Source organism: Pituophis catenifer, unplaced genomic scaffold (genome assembly GCF_029215685.1).
Source record: "Pituophis catenifer annectens isolate HBS135680 unplaced genomic scaffold, rPitCat1.0.hap2 SCAF_9, whole genome shotgun sequence".
In the NCBI taxonomy this organism is placed as follows: Eukaryota; Metazoa; Chordata; class Lepidosauria; order Squamata; family Colubridae; genus Pituophis; species Pituophis catenifer.
This window is the reverse complement of record NW_027256889.1, coordinates 6,885,444-6,906,108: the sequence shown is the minus strand read 5'-3', so window position 1 is coordinate 6,906,108 and position 20,665 is coordinate 6,885,444. Positions and strand designations below refer to the sequence as shown.

General features: G+C 45.7%; 1 protein-coding gene across 1 annotated transcript in view; it reads left to right on the top strand.

The window, feature by feature from the left end:
* KCNN4 (potassium calcium-activated channel subfamily N member 4) overlaps window positions 1-20,665 on the top strand; it is a 47,432-nt gene that overhangs the window by 8,906 nt on the left and 17,861 nt on the right. Inside the window, exon 2 of the mRNA XM_070949617.1 lies at window positions 17,823-17,918. Within this exon, the coding sequence (XP_070805718.1) occupies window positions 17,823-17,918 (96 nt within the window). The remainder of the gene's footprint in view (window positions 1-17,822; window positions 17,919-20,665) is intronic.

Sequence of the window (20,665 nt, the reverse complement as noted above, 5' to 3'; positions counted from 1 at the left end):
TGCCGACCTTTCTGATCGACAAGCTCAGTGTCTTAGCCACTGAGCCAGCTAATCAGTGGCTAAATTCATTTAATTAACCAATTAAGTTACTCAATCAACCAGACTCAAGAACAGTATGGAAAAGAACCAAGATGCCAGATGAATCTTCCCAGACTAGTCCAACCCCCCCCACAATCCCCAAGCAGGAGACCCTGCACCATTTCTGACAGATGGCAGTCCAGTCTGTTCTTGAAAACCTCCAGCGATGAAGCTCCCACAACTTCCGAAGGCAACTTCTGTTCCATTGATTGATTGCTGTCACTGTCAGAAAATTTCTCCTTATTTCCGGGTTGAATGTCTCCTTGATCAGTTTCCATCCATTATTCCTTATCTGGCCTTCGGGTGGTTTGGACAATAGCTTGGCCCCAGTAGTGGGTTTCAATTTTGGCCGCTAATCGGTTTGCTCATCGGCGCATGTGAGCTCACGCATGACACTTCTGTGCATGCGCAGAGATGTCCAGGCGGGTGAGCGGAGCCTCCCATCACCGCCACTACCGATTCACCCGATCTGGGGTGAAACAATAGCAACCCACCACTGCTTGGCCACCCCCTCCTCTCTGTGGCAGCCCCACAAATACTGGAATACTGCTATCATATCTCCCTTAGTCCTTTTCTTCACTAGACTAGTCATGCCCAGTTCCTGCAACCTGTTCTTCATATGTTTTAGCCTCCAGTCCTCTAATCATCCTGGTTGCTCTTCTCTGTTAGATTGGCAGTTGAAAGGAGAATATGTTGGGTCCCTCTCCTTCTTCTCAAAATAGAGAGGCATCCCCTACACACACTCCAAAGGGCAGGGCTTGATCTGCGTGGTCGTAGCTATCATCCTGGCTTTTTATACCATGCCGGTGGACAGCATTGGTGGACATATCCCTTTTCGTTGTTTTTTGGTGCCATCAAGTCATGTTGACTTCTAGCTACTATCTAGACCAGAGGTCTCCAACCTTGGCAACTTTTAAGACTTGTGGACTTCAACTTCCAGAATTCCTCAGCCAGCTTTGCTTAAAGTCCTACAAGTCTTAAAGTTGCCAAGGTTGGAGACCCCTGGCCTAGACAAATCCTTGCAGTTTTTTCTTGGCAAGATTTCAGTAGAGGTTTGCCATTGCTTCCGTCCTAGGGCTGAGAAGGAGTGACTGGCCCAAGGTCACTCAGCTGGCTTCTTGTCTAAGGCAGGATTAGAACCAAGGGTCTCCTGGTCCTTAGTCCAATATCTTAACCACTACGCCAACTGGACTCTCTGGAATGGCTCCCTAATTCTCCAGAAGTCAAGATCTACTTGCAGAAGTTGAAGACAAGGTGGCCTTTAGGTTGTGCCCCATGGGGCCGAGGATCCTTCTGCAGTTCAAGTTCCCCGCTGGGTTAAAACACTTGTTTTGCCTTTTCGGTCTAGAAGTCTGTTGCAATCTGCATTTTGTCTTTGCAAGGAGGGTCAAAAACGGAAATTGGAGAAAACTCCAACCCGTTGAGTAAATTCACAGCAAAACTCGGTTTACAAGGGGTGGTTCTAAGCAAGTTATCGCAAGTTGTTGCAACCACTCAAAATATAAGAACTGGCAACAGCAGAGTAAATATGAGATAAAACTAACATGGGATCGGTTTATTTATTTATTGGCTAATTCCCGTCCTTCAGGGATCCGACCGGGTGTCCTTATCCAATGGCCTATTTTGTTTTTCACTAGGAAGCAAAAGAGAACGAATTATTTTCCCCCTGCAGGCTGATCTTTCCATGGCTCTCTGGTGGGTTTCAAATTTTTTTACTACCGGTTCTGTGGGTGTGGCTTGGTGGGTGTGGCATGGCTTGGTGGGCGTGGCTTGGTGGGCATGGCAGGGGAGGGATACTGTAAAATCTCCATTCCCACCCCACTCCAGGGATAGGATATTGTAAAATCTCCATTCCCATCCCACTCCAGGGGAAGGATACTGTAAAATCTCCATTCCCACCCCACTCCAGGGATAGGATATTGTAAAATCTCCATTCCCATCCCACTCCAGGGGAAGGATACTGTAAAATCTCCATTCCCACCCCACTCCAGGGATAGGATATTGTAAAATCTCCATTACCATCCCACTCCAGGGGAAGGATACTGTAAAGTCTCCATTCCCACCCCACTCCAGGGGAAGGATATTGTAAAATCTCCATTCCCACCCCACTCTAGGGATAGGATACTGTAAAATCTCCATTACCATCCCACTCCAGGGGAAGGATACTGTAAAATCTCCATTCCCACCGCACTCCAGGGATAGGATATTGTAAAATCTCCATTACCATCCCACTCTAGGGGAAGGATACTGTAAAATCTCCATTCCCATCCCACTCCAGGGGAAGGATACTGTAAAATCTCCATTCCCACCCCACTCCAGGGGAAGGATACTGTAAAATCTCCATTCCCACCCCACTCCAGGGGAAGGATACTGTAAAATCTCCATTCCCACCCCACTCCATGGGAAGGTTACTGCAAAATCCCTATTTCCTCCTGATCAGCTGGGACTCAGGAGGCAGAGAACAGATGGGGGCGGGGCCAGTCAGAATTTTTACTACCGGTTCTCTGAACTACTCAAAATTTCCGCTACTGATTCTCCAGAACTGGTCAGAACCTGCTGAAACCCACCTCTGGCTCTGTTCCTTGCAAACTGTACCTTAATAATAACAATCGTAGTCATAATGATGCAACATTACCGCCGCTGCAACAACATACAGTCCTCGACGTATGGCCACAATCGAGCCCAACATTTCTGCTTGTTAAGTGAGACATTTGTCAAGTGAGTTTTGCCCCCGTTTTATGACCTTTCTTGCTTCGTGGTTAAGTGAATCACTGCAGTTGATGAGTTAGTAACACGGTTGTTAAGTGAATCTGGTTTCCCCATTGACTTTGCTTGTCAGAAGGTCGCAAAAGGGGAATCACGTGACCTTGGGACACAGCAATGGTCATAAGTATGAACCAGTGGCCAAATATCTGAATTTTGATCCCATGATCCTGGGAATGCTTCAAAGGTTGTAACTGTGAAAAATGGTCATAAGTCACATTTTCCAGTGCTGTTGTAAACTTTGACTGGTCACTGAATGAACTGTTGTTAAGTCGAGGACTACCTGTACAACAGGATGAACAAGATTTAAAAGAATAATAGCGACAAACCGCTACTACAACAGGCAGTCCTCGTCTTACAACAACGGTTGGGGCTGTCAGAATTTTCACCCCAAAGCGAGGCAGTTGTTAAGTGAGTCAGGCCTCATTTTATGACCTTTTTTGCCACAGTCGTTAAGCAAATCATTGTAGTTGTTCGGTGAATCAAGCAAATCTGAATTCCCCTGTTAGCTTATCGGAAGCCAGCTGAGAAGATCGCAGATGGTGATCTGGTTGCTGGTTGTCAAGGGCCCTAATTTTGATCACGTGACCCTGAGGATGCTGTAGTGGTCATAAATGCAAGGACTTTTTAAGAAGAGATGGGTTGGACTAGAAGACCTCCAAGGTCCCTTCCAACTCTATTATTCTGTTCTTTTGACTGGTCATACATCACTTTTTTTCAGTGCTGTTGTAACTTTGGTCACTAAAGTAAAGGTAAAGGTTCCCCTCGTACATACTGGTCGTTCCTGACTCTAGAGGGCAGTGCTCATCTCCGTTTCAAAGCCGAAGAGCCAGCGCTGTCCGAAGACGTCTCCCTGGTCATGTGGCCAGCATGACTCAACACCAAAGGCGCACAGAGCACCATTCCCTTCCCACCAAAGGTGGTCCCTATTTCTCTACTCGCATTTTTTACCTGCTTTCGAACTGCTAGGTTGGCAGAAGCTGGGACAAGGAACGGGAGCTCACCCCGTTACGCGGCACTAGGGATTCGAACCGCTGAACTGCCGACCTTTCTCATCGACGAGCTCAGCCTCTTAGCCGCTGAGCCACCGTGTCCCTCGCGGTCAATGAACAAATGGTTATAAACCGAGGACTACCTGTCCTGTTATTATTTCCGTAGGATCATAGACAAGATTTTAATTTCAAACATTTTGGCACCCTGGAGCTGCAGCCTGCAGGGCTACAGCAGGAGAATAGCCGATATGAAAACTTTTCAGGTTGTTCTCCAGCCAGTATCGACAAACAGCCCGGAGCAATTTGGCTTGAAGTGAAAGAATTGTGCTCGGTAGTTCATGTACCTGCATTGTGATCCTCATCAATCCTGATATCCTGCTTGTTTTGGCAGCGGGCGCTCATTATGGGATGCGAGTTACGGGCAGCCACTTCATCCACTCCCCGGTGCAACGGGGGGGGGGGGGGGTTAGTGGAAAACACAAGGGAGCTAAGTGTGCAAACCAAGTTCGTGGAGATGGCGAAACATCTGCGGAACTTTCCATTCTGAGTGTGCCAGTTCAAAACAACACATCGTGAAAAGGGTGCGCGGAGGGGAGGCAGGCAGCTCGGGATTTTAATTCCCACAAAATATTTGGCCGCCAGCCCGGAGATCAAGGAAGCAACAACAACAAGAATCAGGATATATGTGTGTGTTTAGGCCTGTGTGTGTTTCTACGTGTGTTTCCTCCTGGTTCAGTTAGCAAAACTCCCAGCCGTGTCTTGCAGGAGCTGCAATAAGAGCGACCCAGGCCGTGTTCCTGCAAGAGATCCTGTATTCATCTTAGCCTTAAATCCCCCTTCAAATCTCGCAGGGATCAACGTGTGAGAAACGGCCAGTGCAAACCCCAGTTGGGTTTCTCAAGGCTGCGTGCCAGCGAGAGGAAGACGAAGATTTCCTGCGGGGCTGGCGCAATCGTTGAATGCTTGTCTTTGCTTTTGGATTGACAGCCCCAAAAGCTTTGAGGAAGCATCTTGAAGGAACTTCCTTGTTTTGGGCTACCGATGGGATAGAAAGCGGCCTTTTGTTTGGGAGTTGGCGGATTGCACAATTCCCCCACATTTGGCGCAGAGCCAGGGGCCCTGGCACACGTGCCCCATATCGGCTCAGAGACCTGCTTTCCCAACCAGCTCTTCCTTATTCCGGATTGCCGGCTCCTCGTCTTTGCCTGACCGCCACCAAAAGGCCGGTCAGTTTCCCTTGATGGATGAGGATTTTTTTTTTCATTCCCCCTGATCTTGAGTCTGCAAGCAGACCTTGGCTCCCTCCTGGATCTGTTTAGGTTTTTTCTCCTCCTTGTTCGGGAACACGGCACAGAAATTGTCGGAGACGTGAAGGAAAGCATTACTCAGAAGTTCTGCAATGGGTACAAAGGGGCTGCATTTATGCATTTTTGCGGTTTTTTTTTCAAATAGAAGGTAGAGAAGGAATAGATCAGACATCCAGCCAGAGGTGGGTTGCAGCAGGTTCTGACCAGTTCTGGAGAACCGGTAGTGGAAATTTCGAGTAGTTCGGAGAACCGGTAGTAAAAATTATGATTGGCCTCGCCCCCATCTATTCTCTGCCTCCCGAGTCCCAGCTGATCAGGAGGAAATGGTGATTTTGCAGTAACCTTCCCCTGGATTGGGGAGGGAATGGAGATTTTACAGTATCCTTCCCCTGGAGTGGGGTGGGAATGGAGATTTTACAGTATCCTTCCCCTGGATTGGGGAGGGAATGGAGATTTTACAGTATCCTTCCCCTGGAGTGGGGTGGAAATGGAGATTTTACAGTATCCTTCCCCTGCCACGCCCACCAAGCCATCCCACACCCACCAAGCCACGCCCACAGAACCGGTAGTAAAAATTTTTGAAACCCACCACTGCATCCAGTCCTTGGTTATCAATGGAGACCAAGTGGAGCAAGTGGCCAGTTTTAAGCTTCTGGATGTTATCATAAAAAGAGGACCTCACATTGCAACACTTGTCAAAAGGGGCCAGCAGAGATTATACTATCTGAGACTTCTCAGGAAACAACAACTGAATGAAAAACTGCTGGTGACCTCCTACTGCTGCACCATAGAGAGTATTTTTAACTTACCACACCTGTGTATGGTTTGCCAATTGCACCGTGGCAGATAGGACAGCGCTCCAGAGGGTCAACGTCATTGCCCAGAGGATCTTTGGTTGCCCCCTCCCCTCTTTGGAAGAGCTTTATAGTTCCCGCTGCCTTAAGAAAGTTCAAAACATTCTTAAAGATCCATCTCATCCTGGGCACCCTTTTTTTTTTTGAACTATTACCATCTGGCAGACGGTACAGGATAATAAAACCAAGGACAAATAGGCTGAAAAACAGCTTCTATCCCAGGGCAATAACCATATTGAATTCTACGATATAGTGCAATATCGTGTTTTCAATTTCAATTATATAGAATGTAAAGGATGCATGTTTGTGTTTTTATTTTATTTTTATAGTTAAAATGTACCCTGAAGACGGCATTTAATTTCGTTGCACCATGTGCAATGACAATAAAGTAAACTAAACTAAATCCAAAATTATTATGTAAATGTGCTGCCTCATTATGTAAATGAGCTACCTTCTTAATGGTAAAGACTCTACCTTTACAGCCAACTCCTGTCCAAATGACGGGTAGTCCTTCACTTACAGTCATTTGTTTAGTGACGGTTCAAGGTTTTGACAGCAATGAAATTCCAGCCAGTCCTCGTGCTTATGATGGTTGCAGTGTCCCTGGAGAGGTGTCACACGATCAGGATTCTGGTGCCTGGCATCTAGGATAGATTTAGGACAGTTGCAACATCTGGGGTCACGTATCCCCATTTGCAACTTTCCCAGAAAATCAAACAAGGAAAGCTGGATTTGCTTAACGATCATGGTAGAAAAAAGGTTGTAAAAATGAGGCATGGCTCACTTAACAATTGCATTACTTAGCAATGAAAGTCCCAGTCCCAGTTGCGATCATTAAGTCGAAGACGACTTGTCAGTCAGGATTCTGAAGCACCTTCATTTCCTGCACCAGCAAAGAAAGGAATGAGGGTCTCATGTTATTTTCAAGCTTGCGTATGTCGCTGATAACCCAGCTAAGCCAAAGACAACTCATCCACCACCTATGGGGGTCTGCTGGGGGTCCCCCCTTTGCATTCCCATTTCCCTTTCAAGACATCCATTTCTCAAGCCCCTACTACTGGAGGACTGGATGGAGCATGGGATGGGTCAAAATCGGTAGGTAATTCCTACCGGAATTACTTACTTTTGAACTGCCTTCTTGTGCCAATGACTATTGGCATGAGGGCGGGGCCCATCTCTTTGCTCTTGAAAACTCTCCTGTGGTTTTTCTGTTTTATACCCATTTATCTCGCAACCACTTGCTTTGCTCTGTTTTTTTTTTTAATTTGATTTATATGCCGCCCTTCTCCGAAGACTCAAGGCGGCTTACAATGTGCTCAGCAATAGCCTTCATCCTTTTGTATATTTATACAAAGTCAGCTTATTGCCCCCACAAACTGGGTCCTCATTTCACCTACCTTAGAAAGGATGGAAGGCTGAGTCAACCTTGAGCCTTGGCGAGATTCGAACCCTGCAGTAATTGCAGGCAGCTGGTCTTAATAACCAGCTTAATAACAGGGTGCCTTAAACCTCTGTACTACCAAGGCTCTGGTTTCTGATGAAGGGCCTGTTAGTCAGCTGTAGGGAGCTGTTTCCGAGGAAGTTGAATGGGTCACAGCGCTCATTACAATGCCAGCAGCAGTTCGAAGGCAGTGACACACGGTGAGTGTTTGCCAGCAATGGAAGGATAGAAGAACACTCAGCTAGGTGTGTCTGTCCAGGTACTTTTTTGCAGCAATGTCAGCCCTCTCCTCTTACACTATGCAAGCCTCAAAGGCAGCCTAGGATTTGCGGGACACACAACATGGACTTTGTGGTATTGCGTGAACCTAGGGCCATATTTGGCCTTCAATCCAGATCAGGGGTCTGCAACCTTAAACACTAAAAGAGCCATTTGGAGCCGTTTCCCACAGAAAAGAAAACACCGGGAGTCACAAAACCCTTCCGGTGCCTGACTATTTCTTGAGCGGCCACAAAACTAGCATATGTAGTTGAATTAAACCTTCTGTTTTCTTCTGAAACTTTTCTTTTCTTGGATTTATCCATGGTTGGCCTACCGAGGGTTGAAAAGCTCAATAAATCGTGTGCCGGCGGGGGTCCACATTGGCGGTTGTGACGCATATTTTGATTGACAGGGAGCCTCAGCAGAGGGGTGAAAGAGCCACATGCGGCTCCAGAGCCACAGGTTGCTGACTCCTGATCCAGATCTTAGAAAACCATCTTTTCATGTTGTTCTGGCCCAGCGAGGCTTAACGTCTGTAGGTAGGACTTTCTGGAGCAAGACCCTGTCTTTAGGTTGCATTTGCTTAAAGCATAGGCTGTCTGTCTGAGGACCCTCTAAAACAGTGTTTCTCAACTTTGGAAGCTTGAAGATGGGTGGACTTCAACTCCCAGAATCCCCCAGCCAGCAGCGCTGGCTGGGGGATTCTGGGAGTTGAAGTCCACCCATCTTCAAGCTACCAAGGTTGAGAAACACTGCTCTAAAAGGATGCAAATGACTAGCTGTCTGCAAGGAATATAAATCCTTCTATCTACTGTCCTGTCAGAGCTGAAGAAGCTTCTTGGATGAGAAGTGAAATGTCTTCAAAGAAAAAAACAAGAAGTCCAGTAGCCTCCAAAATAAGCACCTTTGGGACTACCGTAGCATTTTTGTGGTTTATATAAACCATGATCGATCACTTAAACCTATTGGGCATATTTAGCCGACTACAGCTCCTAAAATAATGGCTTTATGGGATGTCTGAAGCTTGTGTCTGCTTCTGGGGAACAAGACCAGACTGAAATTCTTCTTGATTTCTAGCGTTTCCTACATGCAAAGCATTTTAGCTATATGAGTAAGCTCAGGTGAGGCTTTAGAAACCACAGTTGGTTGATGAACATAAACCGTGACGGATGACTTAAACCTATTGGGCATATCATTTAAATATGAGCCAGCAGTGTGCAGCAGCTGCCAAAAAAGCCAACACAGTTCTAGGCTGCATAAACAGAGGGATAGAATCAAGATCACGTGAAGTGTTAATACCACTTTATATTGCCTTGGTAATGCCACACTTGGAATATTGCATCCAGTTTTGGTTGCCACGATATAAAAAAAGATGTGGAGACTCTAGAAAGAGTGCAGAGAAGAGCAACCAAGAGGATTAGGGGATTGGAGGCTAAAACATATGAAAAATGGTTGCAGGAACTGGGTATATCTAGTTTAATGAAAAGAAGGACCAGGGGAGACATGATAGCAGTCTTCCAATATCTTAGGGGCTGCCACAAAGAAGAGGGAGTCAAGCTATTCTCCAAAGCACCTGAGGGCAGGACAAGAAGCAATGGGTGGAAACTAATCAAGGAAAGAAGCAACCTAGAACTAAAGAGAAATTTCCTGACAGTTGGAACAATTAATCTGTGGAACAACTTGTCTCCAGAAGTTGTGAAAACCTCCAACACTGGAAGTTTTTAAGAAGATGTTGGATAACCATTTGTCTGAAGTGTGTAGGGTTTCCTGCCTAAGCAGGGGGTTGGACTAGAAGACCTCCAAGGTCCCTTCCAACTCTGTTATTCTATTCTATTCTATTCTATTCTATTCTATTCTATTCTATTCTATTCTATTCTATTCTATTCTATTCTATATTGAGTTGAGTACAGCTCCTTAAATAATGGCTTTATGGCATATCTGGAGCTTGTCTCTGCTTCTGATCAGACTGAAATTCTTCTTCATGTGTAACCCTTCCTACATGCAATGCATTTTTGCTGTATGAGTAAGCTCAGGTGAGGCCGCTGGATGAATCAGCTCTCATATGCAGGCCATCATGGAAACAGGTAGTTCTAGACTAATGACTGAAATTGAGCCGGAATTAGGGCCATAGTTCGTTAAGCGGGACTACCTGTACAATCACAGCTTCACCTTTTCGGTGGGAATTATGTCTCTGTCCAGGGGACACAGAGAGCCTACAAAGTTAGCTAAGACCCCCGCCTCCTGGGAGTCTGACAGCCAATGGGATACATTTCTTGTACAAGAACAGGAAACTCTAAGGTGGGGCCCAAGAGAGTATATAAATAAATCCCTCTCTCCACTCCATGTGCCTTTTTGTCCAGGACCTCAAAACCATGTGATCCTTTCCACATTAAAAATCATCTTTCCAAACAGCCACCATGTTTCCAGTGTCTTTCTCCCCACTTGGAACTGAACCCAGATGGACATTTCTTCCAACACAGGGTTCCAGATCTTATCTCTGGAAGCTACAGTATTTTCCCCTTGTTTCTTAGCACAGCGAGGGAAAGAAAAAAAATAGAAAAGCTGTGCTTGATATTGCTAGGAGCTTTCTATCCGGAAACACCTTTTCCTCCTTCCCCCGCTTTCCTTTTATTTTCTTCTCCAACTAATTCTGGCACATAATCCGAGTCCAAGGAACAAGTAAGTCCCTCTTGTTTAGGCACAATTGCTCCCTTCATGGCTACGAGTGGAGAAAAATATATATATATACCGCAGCTGGACTGGAGTCAGGATAAATATGACTTTGGATAGCCTGGTGACAGGTGCTAACAAGAGAACAATCCTCAGTGGTGGGAACTTCCCTCTTCTGCTTACAAAAAGGTAGGAGACGTGGCAACTTTAAGACGGGTGGACTTCAACTCCCAGAATTCCCCAGCCAGCAAGCTGAAGTTGACAACAGTTTAAAGTTGTTCCCATTGAGAAATGCTGATCTACTAGTAGTCCTTGACTTATGACGGCAGTTGAGCCCATTGTTTCCACTGCTAAACAAGACAGTTGTGCCCCATTTTTTGAGCCCCCCCCTTCTAAGCCCATCACTGCAGTTGGTAAATGAATTATATGTGCTGTTGGGTGAATCTGGCTTCCTCCGTTGATTTGGCTTGTCAGAAGCCAGTTTAGAAAGCTATAAACCAAGTGATCATATGATTGTGGGACACCACAAGGGTTACAAACACTTGCCAGTTGCCTAGTGCCTGAATTTAGATGCTGTACCACTGTGGTGTGGAAACCTCCCCTCTCTGAAAAGGTCTCCCTCCATCCCCTCGTGCTCAAATATTCCCCACTAAACAACAACGCTGTCAGGGTTCCGACAGATGCCCTAATTAAATCGTGAGTCTCGAGCCAAGCTTCAAAAGAAATCCAGTTGTTTATTAGGAGCTTCATGTCGGCACCTTCCCAAGTGAAGCCAGCTCTGACCCTACGTAATTTACGCTCTAATTATGACCCTGTTTCCCCCCTCACCCCAGGGTGTGTCATCAATCACATTCGCCAATGGAGCAATTTTGCAGGTTCTAGAAGTCACTCCCCTCGGCTGCTGTAGGTAACCCTGGGATACAGCCTTGAGACAGATAAGCGTGGAATGTGCATCTGCCTTTGGCTGCTGTGCCATTTCAGTTTCCCATCCCCCCTGGCCTATGGCAACTCGAGAGCAGGCCAGGGATGCTTTGCGAGTTGACAAACATCTCTCAAAAACATTTTTTTTAACCTTTACCCTGTTCATAGACACTACTTATATCAGAGTTCCCCAACCTTTTTCCGGCTTTGCAGACTGGCTGTGGGGATGGTTCTGCGTGAGGGGCTGGCGATCCCAAAGGTGCTTTTTCAAGAGGCAACTGGACTTTCTGTTTTTTCTTTGAAGACGTTTCGCTTCTCATCCAAGAAACTTCTTCAGCTCTGACTGGATGGTGGGCTTTGGTGTGCTTTGATGAAACCTGCTGTGTATATAAATATGCATGTGTGTGATGTGTGTGTGTGTGTGTGTGTGCAGTATAATCTTTTTTTGCCACAGCTGTAGGAACACAGTGGCTCATATGGTTAGAACATGGAGCTTAGCAAGCGTTCAAGACCCTGCTGTCCTAGGACAGGGTGAGCTCTCGTCCTTCGCTCCAGCTCCTGCTAGGGACATAAAAACAGCCCCCAACTGGGCATCCTCCCAGGTAACGGTGATGTCACTGGCTAATCCTTTCAACCTAAAGGTGCTTCTGACCTGAGTGCGGTGTCACAGTTGTTAAGCGAAACACTGCCGTTGTGAAGTCAATCATATGGTTGCTAGGTGATTTCAGCTTCCTGCATTCACTTTCCTTCTTGGAAGCTGGCTGGGCAGGTCACAAGTGGGGATCACATAACTGTAGGCATTTATGTACGTATAGGGCGAACACACATCTTGATTGTTTACCTCCGAAGGCCCTTTGCCTGGTTGCAGTCATATTTATTGAGGATGTTTCTCCGCTGTTGCCTTGGCTGTCCTTCAATACCCATAATAATAATAATAATAAAATCCATTGCTTTTTATTTTCCTTGTCAAATCAAACTTGAGCAATGCCTCTTCTTCGAAGCTGAACAAACATTATTCTCCAGCACGTACCTGAGACTTTTCACGAGCTCCTTATCATCTTCAAAGGGGAGTTTACAAGGATCCCTGGAATATAAGTGGCACCTGTTTCCTTAGGAACGGTGAATCAGGCGGATTGTAAAACTTTTTCCAAAGAAACGTTTTATGGCGCTCTCCTGCTGCAAGCATATCTTTTATGTGCTGTTTGCAAGAAAAGCATGTCCGGAGTTATGACTTGACAGCCGGGGAGACCCGACTTCCCTTGAAACAGGCGGCTTCTTCTAAAAGAGCACCTGGCTCAGGTGTCAAGGTAGTTTATCTGGCTGAATGTCACGGCAATAAGAAAACACAATCGCACATTTGGTCGGTTGGCACAGCGTTACTCACTCACCTCACCCGTGTTTGAGGTGGCAAAATTTAACTCCTTCCATAACAGTAAGGAGAAAAAAGACAGTACAGATAGGCCTCGACTTGCATCGGTTCATTTAGTGACCGTTCAAAGTTGCACTGAAAAAAGCGTCTTACGACCATTTTTCACACTTACGACCATTGCAGTATTCCCCATGGACATGTGACATACATTTGGATGCTTGACAACTGGTTCATATTTATGACGGTTGCAGCGTCCGTGTGTGTGTGTGTGTGTGTGTGTGTGTGTGTGTGTGTGTGTGTGTATGTGTGTGTCACATGATCTCCTTTTGTGACCTTCTGACAAGCAAAGTCAACAGGGAAGTCGGATTCACCAAGACTCCTTCCAGACTCCTGATTTTCGGCCATAAAATAGAGGTGCTGCATTTTGAGCTAGACTGTTGCCATCAAATCAGGGGTGAAATTCAGCAGGTTCTGGAGAACTGGTAGCGGAAATTTTGAGTAGTTTGGAAAACCAGCAAATACCACCTCTGGCTGGCCCCAGAGTGGGGAGGGAATGGGGATTTTGCAATATCCTTCCCCCAGGAGTGGGGAGGGAATGGGGATTTTTTTTTTTTTGCTTTAATTTATATGCCGCCCTTCTCCGGAGACTCAGGGCGGCTTACAATGCGTTAAGCAATAGCCTTCATACTTTTGTATATTTATACAAAGTCAGCTTATTGCCCCCACAAACTGGGTCCTCATTTCACCTACCTTTGAAAGGATGGAAGGCTGAGTCAACCTTGAGCCTGGTGAGATTTGAACTTGCGGTAATTGCAAGCAGCAGATGTTAATCTGTTAATAACAGTGCTTTAGTCCACTGCACTATAGGCTCTGCAGTAGTAGTATCATTTTGCAGTATCATTTCCCTGCCACACCCACCAAGTCACTCCCACAGAACCTGTAGTAAAAAATTCGAATTCCACCACTGCATCAGATATGAATATCTTTGGACTCAGTCTTTAGGGATACAGGCTACATTTACGTCGCACGGAATGTGTTGGGAGCTGCACGGATAAGCAATCCTCGACTTACAACCGTTCCTTTAGTGACGGTTTGAAATTACAATGGCCCTGGAGAAAAGCGACTAAACAACCGGCGCCTAGCTCCAAGCCGCGCCGGGAGAATTGCGGGAAATGAAATGCCTATTTAATTTTGGCTATTTACAACGGGGGCACCAAGCCAGGTGCTCTGTTTGTCTTGAACGCTGCAAGACTCGTGAAGGGGCCCCGTAGAGATCGTGTGGTCCCCACAGCTGCCGCAGGAGCCTGACGTTGTCCCTGATCCAAAAAAACAAATGGGAAGCAAACACGGATCTTTCAGCACAGATAAGGTGTGACTCCCGGGCCAGCGAATCCCTTGTTAATAATCTTTTGTTTAAACTGTGTGAACAATGACTTCCTTCTGTTAACCTTGAACGGATTGCCCCGTGGTGGTTTCTGGAGTTCCAGGCAGCTTCCGTGGCTGACAGCCAGGTATTGGCCTGGCCTGGCCTGGCCTGGCCTGGGTGAATTCACCTATCATAATCCCTCCAGCAAGATGTCAAGAGTGCAAGGATGTTGCGTGAGGCTGATGATCCTAGTGGGAATGCAGGCCTCCAGGCTGGGTGGGATGGCTTCCCTTTGCAGGGGGCCACAGCTGTGTTACGGTTTTTATATGTGCACATTCAAGGTTTTTTTTGTTTTTTTGTTTTTATTGAATTTATATACCGCCCTACTCCCGAAGGACTCAGGACGGCGAACAGCCATAGAATAAAACATATAAATACAAAATTTAAAATAAAATAAAAGGAATTAAATAATTTGGCTGAACAAATTTAAAACCCCAATAATTTAAAAACGAATTTAAAATTTCCATTTAAAAAGGGAAAAAAGACTTAGGTCAGGCCAGCTTGATGAAATAAGAAAGTCTTGAGCGCGCGACGGAAGGTACGCAGATCCGGGATCCTCCGTATCTCCGGGGGGAGCTCGTTCCAGATAGTAGGTGCCCCCACAGAGAAGGCTCTCCCCCTGGGGGCCGCCAGACGACATTGCTTGGCTGACGGCACCCGGAGGAGCCCCTCTCTATGGAAGCGTACTGGTCGGTGGGAGGCTATTGGTGGTAGCAGGCGGTCCCGTAGATAACCAGGTCCTAAGCCATGGAGCGCTTTAAAGGTGGTAACCAATATTGTGCAATATAGGTGCACCTTAAATATTGGCATGTACTAAGAAATCACAGTAATCTCCTTCTCTCTTCTTCCTTCTTCTCTCTTCCTCCTCCTCCTCTCTTCCTCCTCCTCCAATTTATATGCCACCCTGGGTCTTCGGAGAGGGGCGGCATATAAATTGAATAAATAAAACAAAACAAATAAATAATCCCCTTAAACATTCCAATTTCTCTTTCTTTCTTTCTTTCTTTCTTTCTTTCTTTCTTTCTTTCTTTCTTTCTTTCTTTCTTTCTTCTTTCTTTCTTTCTTTCTTCTCCTCCTCCTCCTCCTCCTCCTCCTCCTCCTCCTCCTCCTCCTCCTCCTCCTCCTCCTCCTCTTCCTTTATTTTTATTTATTTATTTAGTTTGTCAAACATGTCTAAGATAACAGATATAAGTATAAACATGGTTATTAATACATGAAATGGATACGAATAATTGGGGACATTAAGACAGGGACGGTAGGCACGCTGGTGCGCTTATGCACGCCCCCTTACAGACCTGTTAGGAATGGGGTGAGGTCAACAGTAGACAGTCTAAAGTTAAAGTTTTGGGGGTTTGGGGAAGAAACCACAGAGTCAGGTAGTGCATGCCAGGCATTGTCTAGTCTGTTGCTGAAGTCGTATTTTCTGCAGTTGAGTTTGGAGCGGTTTACCTTAAGTTTGTATCTATTGTTTGCCTGTGTATTGTTGTGGTTGAAGCTGAAGTAGTCATTGACAGGTAGGATGTTGTAGCAGATAATTTGGTGTACTTAGGTCAGACTGAAGGTGGTGTAGTTCTAAATTGTCTAAGCCCAAAATTTCAAGCCTGGTGGCATAAGGTATTCTGTTGTGAGTAGAGAAGTGGAGGACTCTTCTCGTGAAATACCTCTGGACTCGCTCAACTGTATTAATGTCTGATATACAATGTGGATTCCAGGCAGACGAGCTGTATTTGAGAATTGGTCTAGCAAAGGTTTTGTATACCCTAGTTTGCAGTACAATATTACCAGAGAAGAAGCTTCGCAAGATTAGGTTAACAACTCTTAATGCCTTTTTGGCAATGCTGTTACAGTGGCCTCTGGCGCTGCTGCTTCCTCCTTCTCCTCTTCCTCTTCCTCTTTATCGTCTGACTCCTCCTCCTCTATAATCCCCTTAAAAATGGCAATTTCTTCCTCCTTCTTTCCTCTCTCTTCATAAAATATAATCCCCATAAAAATTGCAATTTCTCCATAACTGTACCATGAAAAAGGCCTACAAATCTCCCCCCGCCCCCCCAAAAAAGGCAAACAGTGGGCTTATATAAATCTTCCTCATCTGGCAATTTTTTAATGAAACATTACCTCCTTAGGACACACGTTGGGATGGCAACTCTCCCAGTTCCCTGGCTTAGCTGGAAATTCAGGGAACTACAGTCCACCAGTCTGCATAGGGGGAGGTTGGGAAAAGCTGGGTTCAACGCCTCAACTTCTTGTCATCGTTCCAAAGGTCCACATTCCCTAAAACTGCTTTTCAAAAAAAAAAAAAAAAGACTGTCCAGCAGAATCATGCGTTGCAGAAGAAACAAGCTATGGACATCCTTTGAGTGAAATCCTGCAGACGTTTCAGGAATTTATGCACATATATATATATTTTAAAAATATATATCGTTAAAATAGGTGTGTTTTTTTCCAAGCCATTGCAACAGCTTTGAAAGTCTACTGGCTGTTTTGGCTTGACATACCACTGCTTGTGCCACCTTGGGGGGGGATGGGATGGGATATGGTTGTCTCTTCAGCAAAAGAATGTGCTTCATGCACATTCGTACATGCTCTACGGGCCTTATTTAATGGCCAGAGGCAGAGGTGGGCTGTGCAAAATTTAACAACCAGTTCACCTAGTGCAGAACTGAAAATGTGAGTGCGCTTCCGCGCAGCTTCAAACACACGGTGATTTCATACGTGTGGCTTCCAGCATACCTTCTTGGGCAGCCACGATGAATAGAGCGGGAGAGGGGCGGAAATCAACTGGACTGCGTGGGCTGGGCGAGCGAGCCAGAGAGTGAGATATATAGGACGGGATAGCAGCGAGGCGGGTGACGGGCCCAGCCGGTAGTCGGAAATACTGGTTCGCCCAAACGGGCAGCAGCCGACCTCTGGCCAGAGGGAACATGGCGGTCACAGTCCCCTGTTTGAATGGAATGGAAGTCAAAATAGCCATGGGAAGAGTTGAAGGAAGGAGAGTTAGAGGTTCTTCTCTAACCAAAGGGAGACCTCTCAAACTTTCATTGGTCTTAGGCTCATAGACTTGAGGAGTTTCTCTTGTGGTCTGCCAGCAGCGTGCGGAACTGGCAGCGAAGTCAGACAGTGATGAGGCTGAGGAAGAATATGGGCCAGTCCTGGAGGCTGGGGAAGGCCCAGATGAGGGCTCTGCATCAGAGGCAGAGATAGGGCCAGGGCCATCTGGGAGTGATGTGCAGACTTGGGAGTGTCGAAGAGGCTGACAGCAGAGAGTCAGAGGAATAGGAGGAGCCTGTTCCTAATGTACGCATGAGAAGAGCTGCCAGAAGGCAAGAGCAGCTAAAGCAAAGAGGACGACTTGGGAGTAAGGCCAAGAGATGATTGGCCCCTCCCATAAGGCTTAAAAGACCAGCAACGGCTCTTGGGCTCTTTGTCAGAAAACAACATTTATATATTTGTTTCTTGTCTTGCTGCATTTATTTCTTGTCGGCGTCTTCTGCTCCTGAAGTTTTGCCAAGAAAAGCCTTTGGCAGGTTGCCTAATTAGACTAAGGTTGGTGATAAGGCTGAAGAATTGTGTTATGAAGAATTTGTTTTGAATTAGTTTGGACTACGCTGAGAATGAGTTAATTCTCAGCTGATCTAATAAAGTCTGTTTGTTTTCAAACTGATTGCGTCTGATAATACTTACTTGGGCCTGGGTCACAACAGTTTCCTTCACATATCTCTTCTCTCTTGCTCTCCTTTCAGTGGTTCGCTTACGCCTTCATGACCAAGTGCCTCATCACCCTCTCTACCGTGGGATTAATCATCCTGATCTTGGCCTTTCACATCAAAGAGATCCAGGTAACTATAAGGGAGAGGTGGGCGATGCTGCTGGCACCTATTGGGAGCTTCAGCCTATTTTAATTGAATTTTGTTGAGGGCTTCCTGTTGCATCTCCGAGCCTCACCTCAATGCTTGGAATCCAGTGTGAGAGCTGTCAACCCAGGGCAGCTTCTAAGAGTTTCTACAAAGCAGCACAAGATAAAATAAAGGACAGAGAACTATTGAGACTCATCCAGCTCAACGGCTACCTTAGTTAGATGGGCCCATCCCTTTTATGAGTTATTATGAATATCATCTGTTGCTTTATTTTAAAATTTTATTTTATTTTATTTTAATATTTTAGCAAGGGGTTCTCTGCCCGGTTGCTGGGTAGGCATGGCCATGGTGGGTGTGGCCTAGTCAGCCTCCTGCACCATGGCAGGGGGCGGGGGGCGTTTTTGCCCTCCTTGAGCTCCGGAGACTTTCCTCAAAGCTCTGGGAGGGCAAAAACGGCCTCCCCAGGCGCCGGAGGCCCTCTGGAGGCCGGAAACAGACCCGTTTCTGGTCTTCCCGAACTTCCGGTAGGCCTGTTTTTCACCCTCCCCGAGCCTCCATATGTGCCCTGCACTTCCCTGCATCCAAAACAGGACACGTGGGGACTCCTTGGAGGGGAGGGGCGGGGTGGGCAGGGCCAGCCAGGAGTGGGATTTGGGGGTTCTCCGAATTGCACAGAATCTTAGCTAGGGGTTCTCCTGAACCCCTGCAAACCTCTAGAGCCTACCCCCGGTCATAACTCACTTTTTTCAGTGCTGTTGTAACTTTGAATAGTCACTAAACAAACTGCTGTAAGTCAAGGATAGATGGAAGGCAGCGCAAGGTAATTATCCCATAAATATGGGAGCTACTCCAGAATGAGACCTGAAAAACAACAAACTTTGACTTGGGGAAGGGCAGGTTTACTTAGCCCAGGTCTGCCAGGATCAACACTCTTCCTTTTAATTCTCTCATAACAAAAAGATTGTTATGTATGCCAAACTCTGACATACTTTGCAGATGCCATTCCTCTAATAAGAAAATGAAATAACCCTGGAAAATATTTATCTGAACTGCAAGGTGGTGGAAGTAATAGGTCTTTCACATGTGCCGGGTATAATCAGAATTATTAAAGGGGAGGAACAACTAGAATAATTCGCCCCCATCCCCCCAAAATGGGACTTTATACATTTATAAACGTTCATATAAATAGATAAGTAGCTTCATCAAAAACAGCTGATTTCAAATCAAGACTGGATTCCTTCTTCAACTGGTGGCCCACGAGCTGCACTTCAGGATCTGGACCCAGGCTCCTTTTAATATAAATTCAACGCAACTAAAGAATAAGTGTAAAAGTTTTTTTTTTTTAAAAAAAAAAAAAACTCCCAATAATGTAACTCTGTCCTGGTGTTGAATCATTTCCCCTGTCTGTTCCATGTGAAAAATTATACGTTTGCATTGCAATATTTGCAAAGAAGCATCGGAGAACTGAGATGACTAAGATAATTTACTGATCTTAGTTATTTTAAGTTCACGAAGATGATTTAGATGAGCTGGGCCATGTAGAAATGAGATAAACAAACAAACAGACAGACAGACAGACAGACAGACAAAACAGCTTACTTTATTGTCATTGCACCTTGTACAACGAAATTAAATGCCATCTTCAGTGTACATTATGCATATAAAACATCCTTCGCATTCTATACAATTGAATTGAAAACCCCTGATATATAAAATAAATGATAAACAAACAAACAAACAAATAAATTATACGAATCATCAGCCCCAATGTGGTACAAGAAATTGATTTATTTGGCTGATTTCTACAGTTGCCCATCTCAGCAAATGAAACATAAATGGTGCATCCTCTATTTGGGGGACAGTGGTAGTTCTTCCCCAGAATTTGAACACTATAAAACCCCTGAAAACCTGGGCACCTTTGGGGGAGTTCTCAGCATCAGCCAACACCCCCCGTTAACAATTAATATTAAAGAATACTAGTATTAACTCTGTGCCTGTCAGTCTGCCCTGGTTTTAGCGGTCAAAAGCAAAGAGAAGGAACTGCATTGGCCACAAACAGGGTTTTTCTGAAGAAATCCATGTTCAAACAGTGTTCAGGGTTGGAAAATGCCAAACAGATCAGGCTGAAGTCGAGACTTGTCCCTCCAAGGCCGACTGGCCAGCCCAGACATTTAATCCTCCCCTTCTGTAGAGCTCAACATGTCTTGGTTTGTGGCGGGCGAGCCAGCGACAGTCGGAAAATATACTTCAGAAGAATTTTTCTTTCTTTCCTGTGGACTGTTTGATCTCCGTTGCTGATTGGAGAGCACCATTTCCTGGCTGAGTCACGGCGGGTTCACCAGGCTACTGCCAAGCTGTGACGGGTGGCAGTGACTTTGGGCAGCTGAGGATTAAAGTGGTTTAGAATAGAATAACAGAGTTTGGAAGGGACCTTGGAGGTCTTCTAGTCCAACCCCCTGCTTAGGCAGGAAACCCTACACCACTTCAGACACATGGTTATCCAATCTTTTCTTAGAAACTTCCACTGTTGGAGCATTCACAATTTCTGGAGGCAAGTTGTTCCACTGGTTAATTGTTCTAACTGTCAGGAAATTCCTCCATAGTTCTAAGTTGCTTCTCTCCTTGATTAGTTTCCACCCATTGCTTCTTGTCCTGCCTTCAGGTGCTTTGGAGAAGAGCTTGACTCCCTCTTCTTTGTGGCAGCCCCTGAGATATTGGTGATGTTCCTT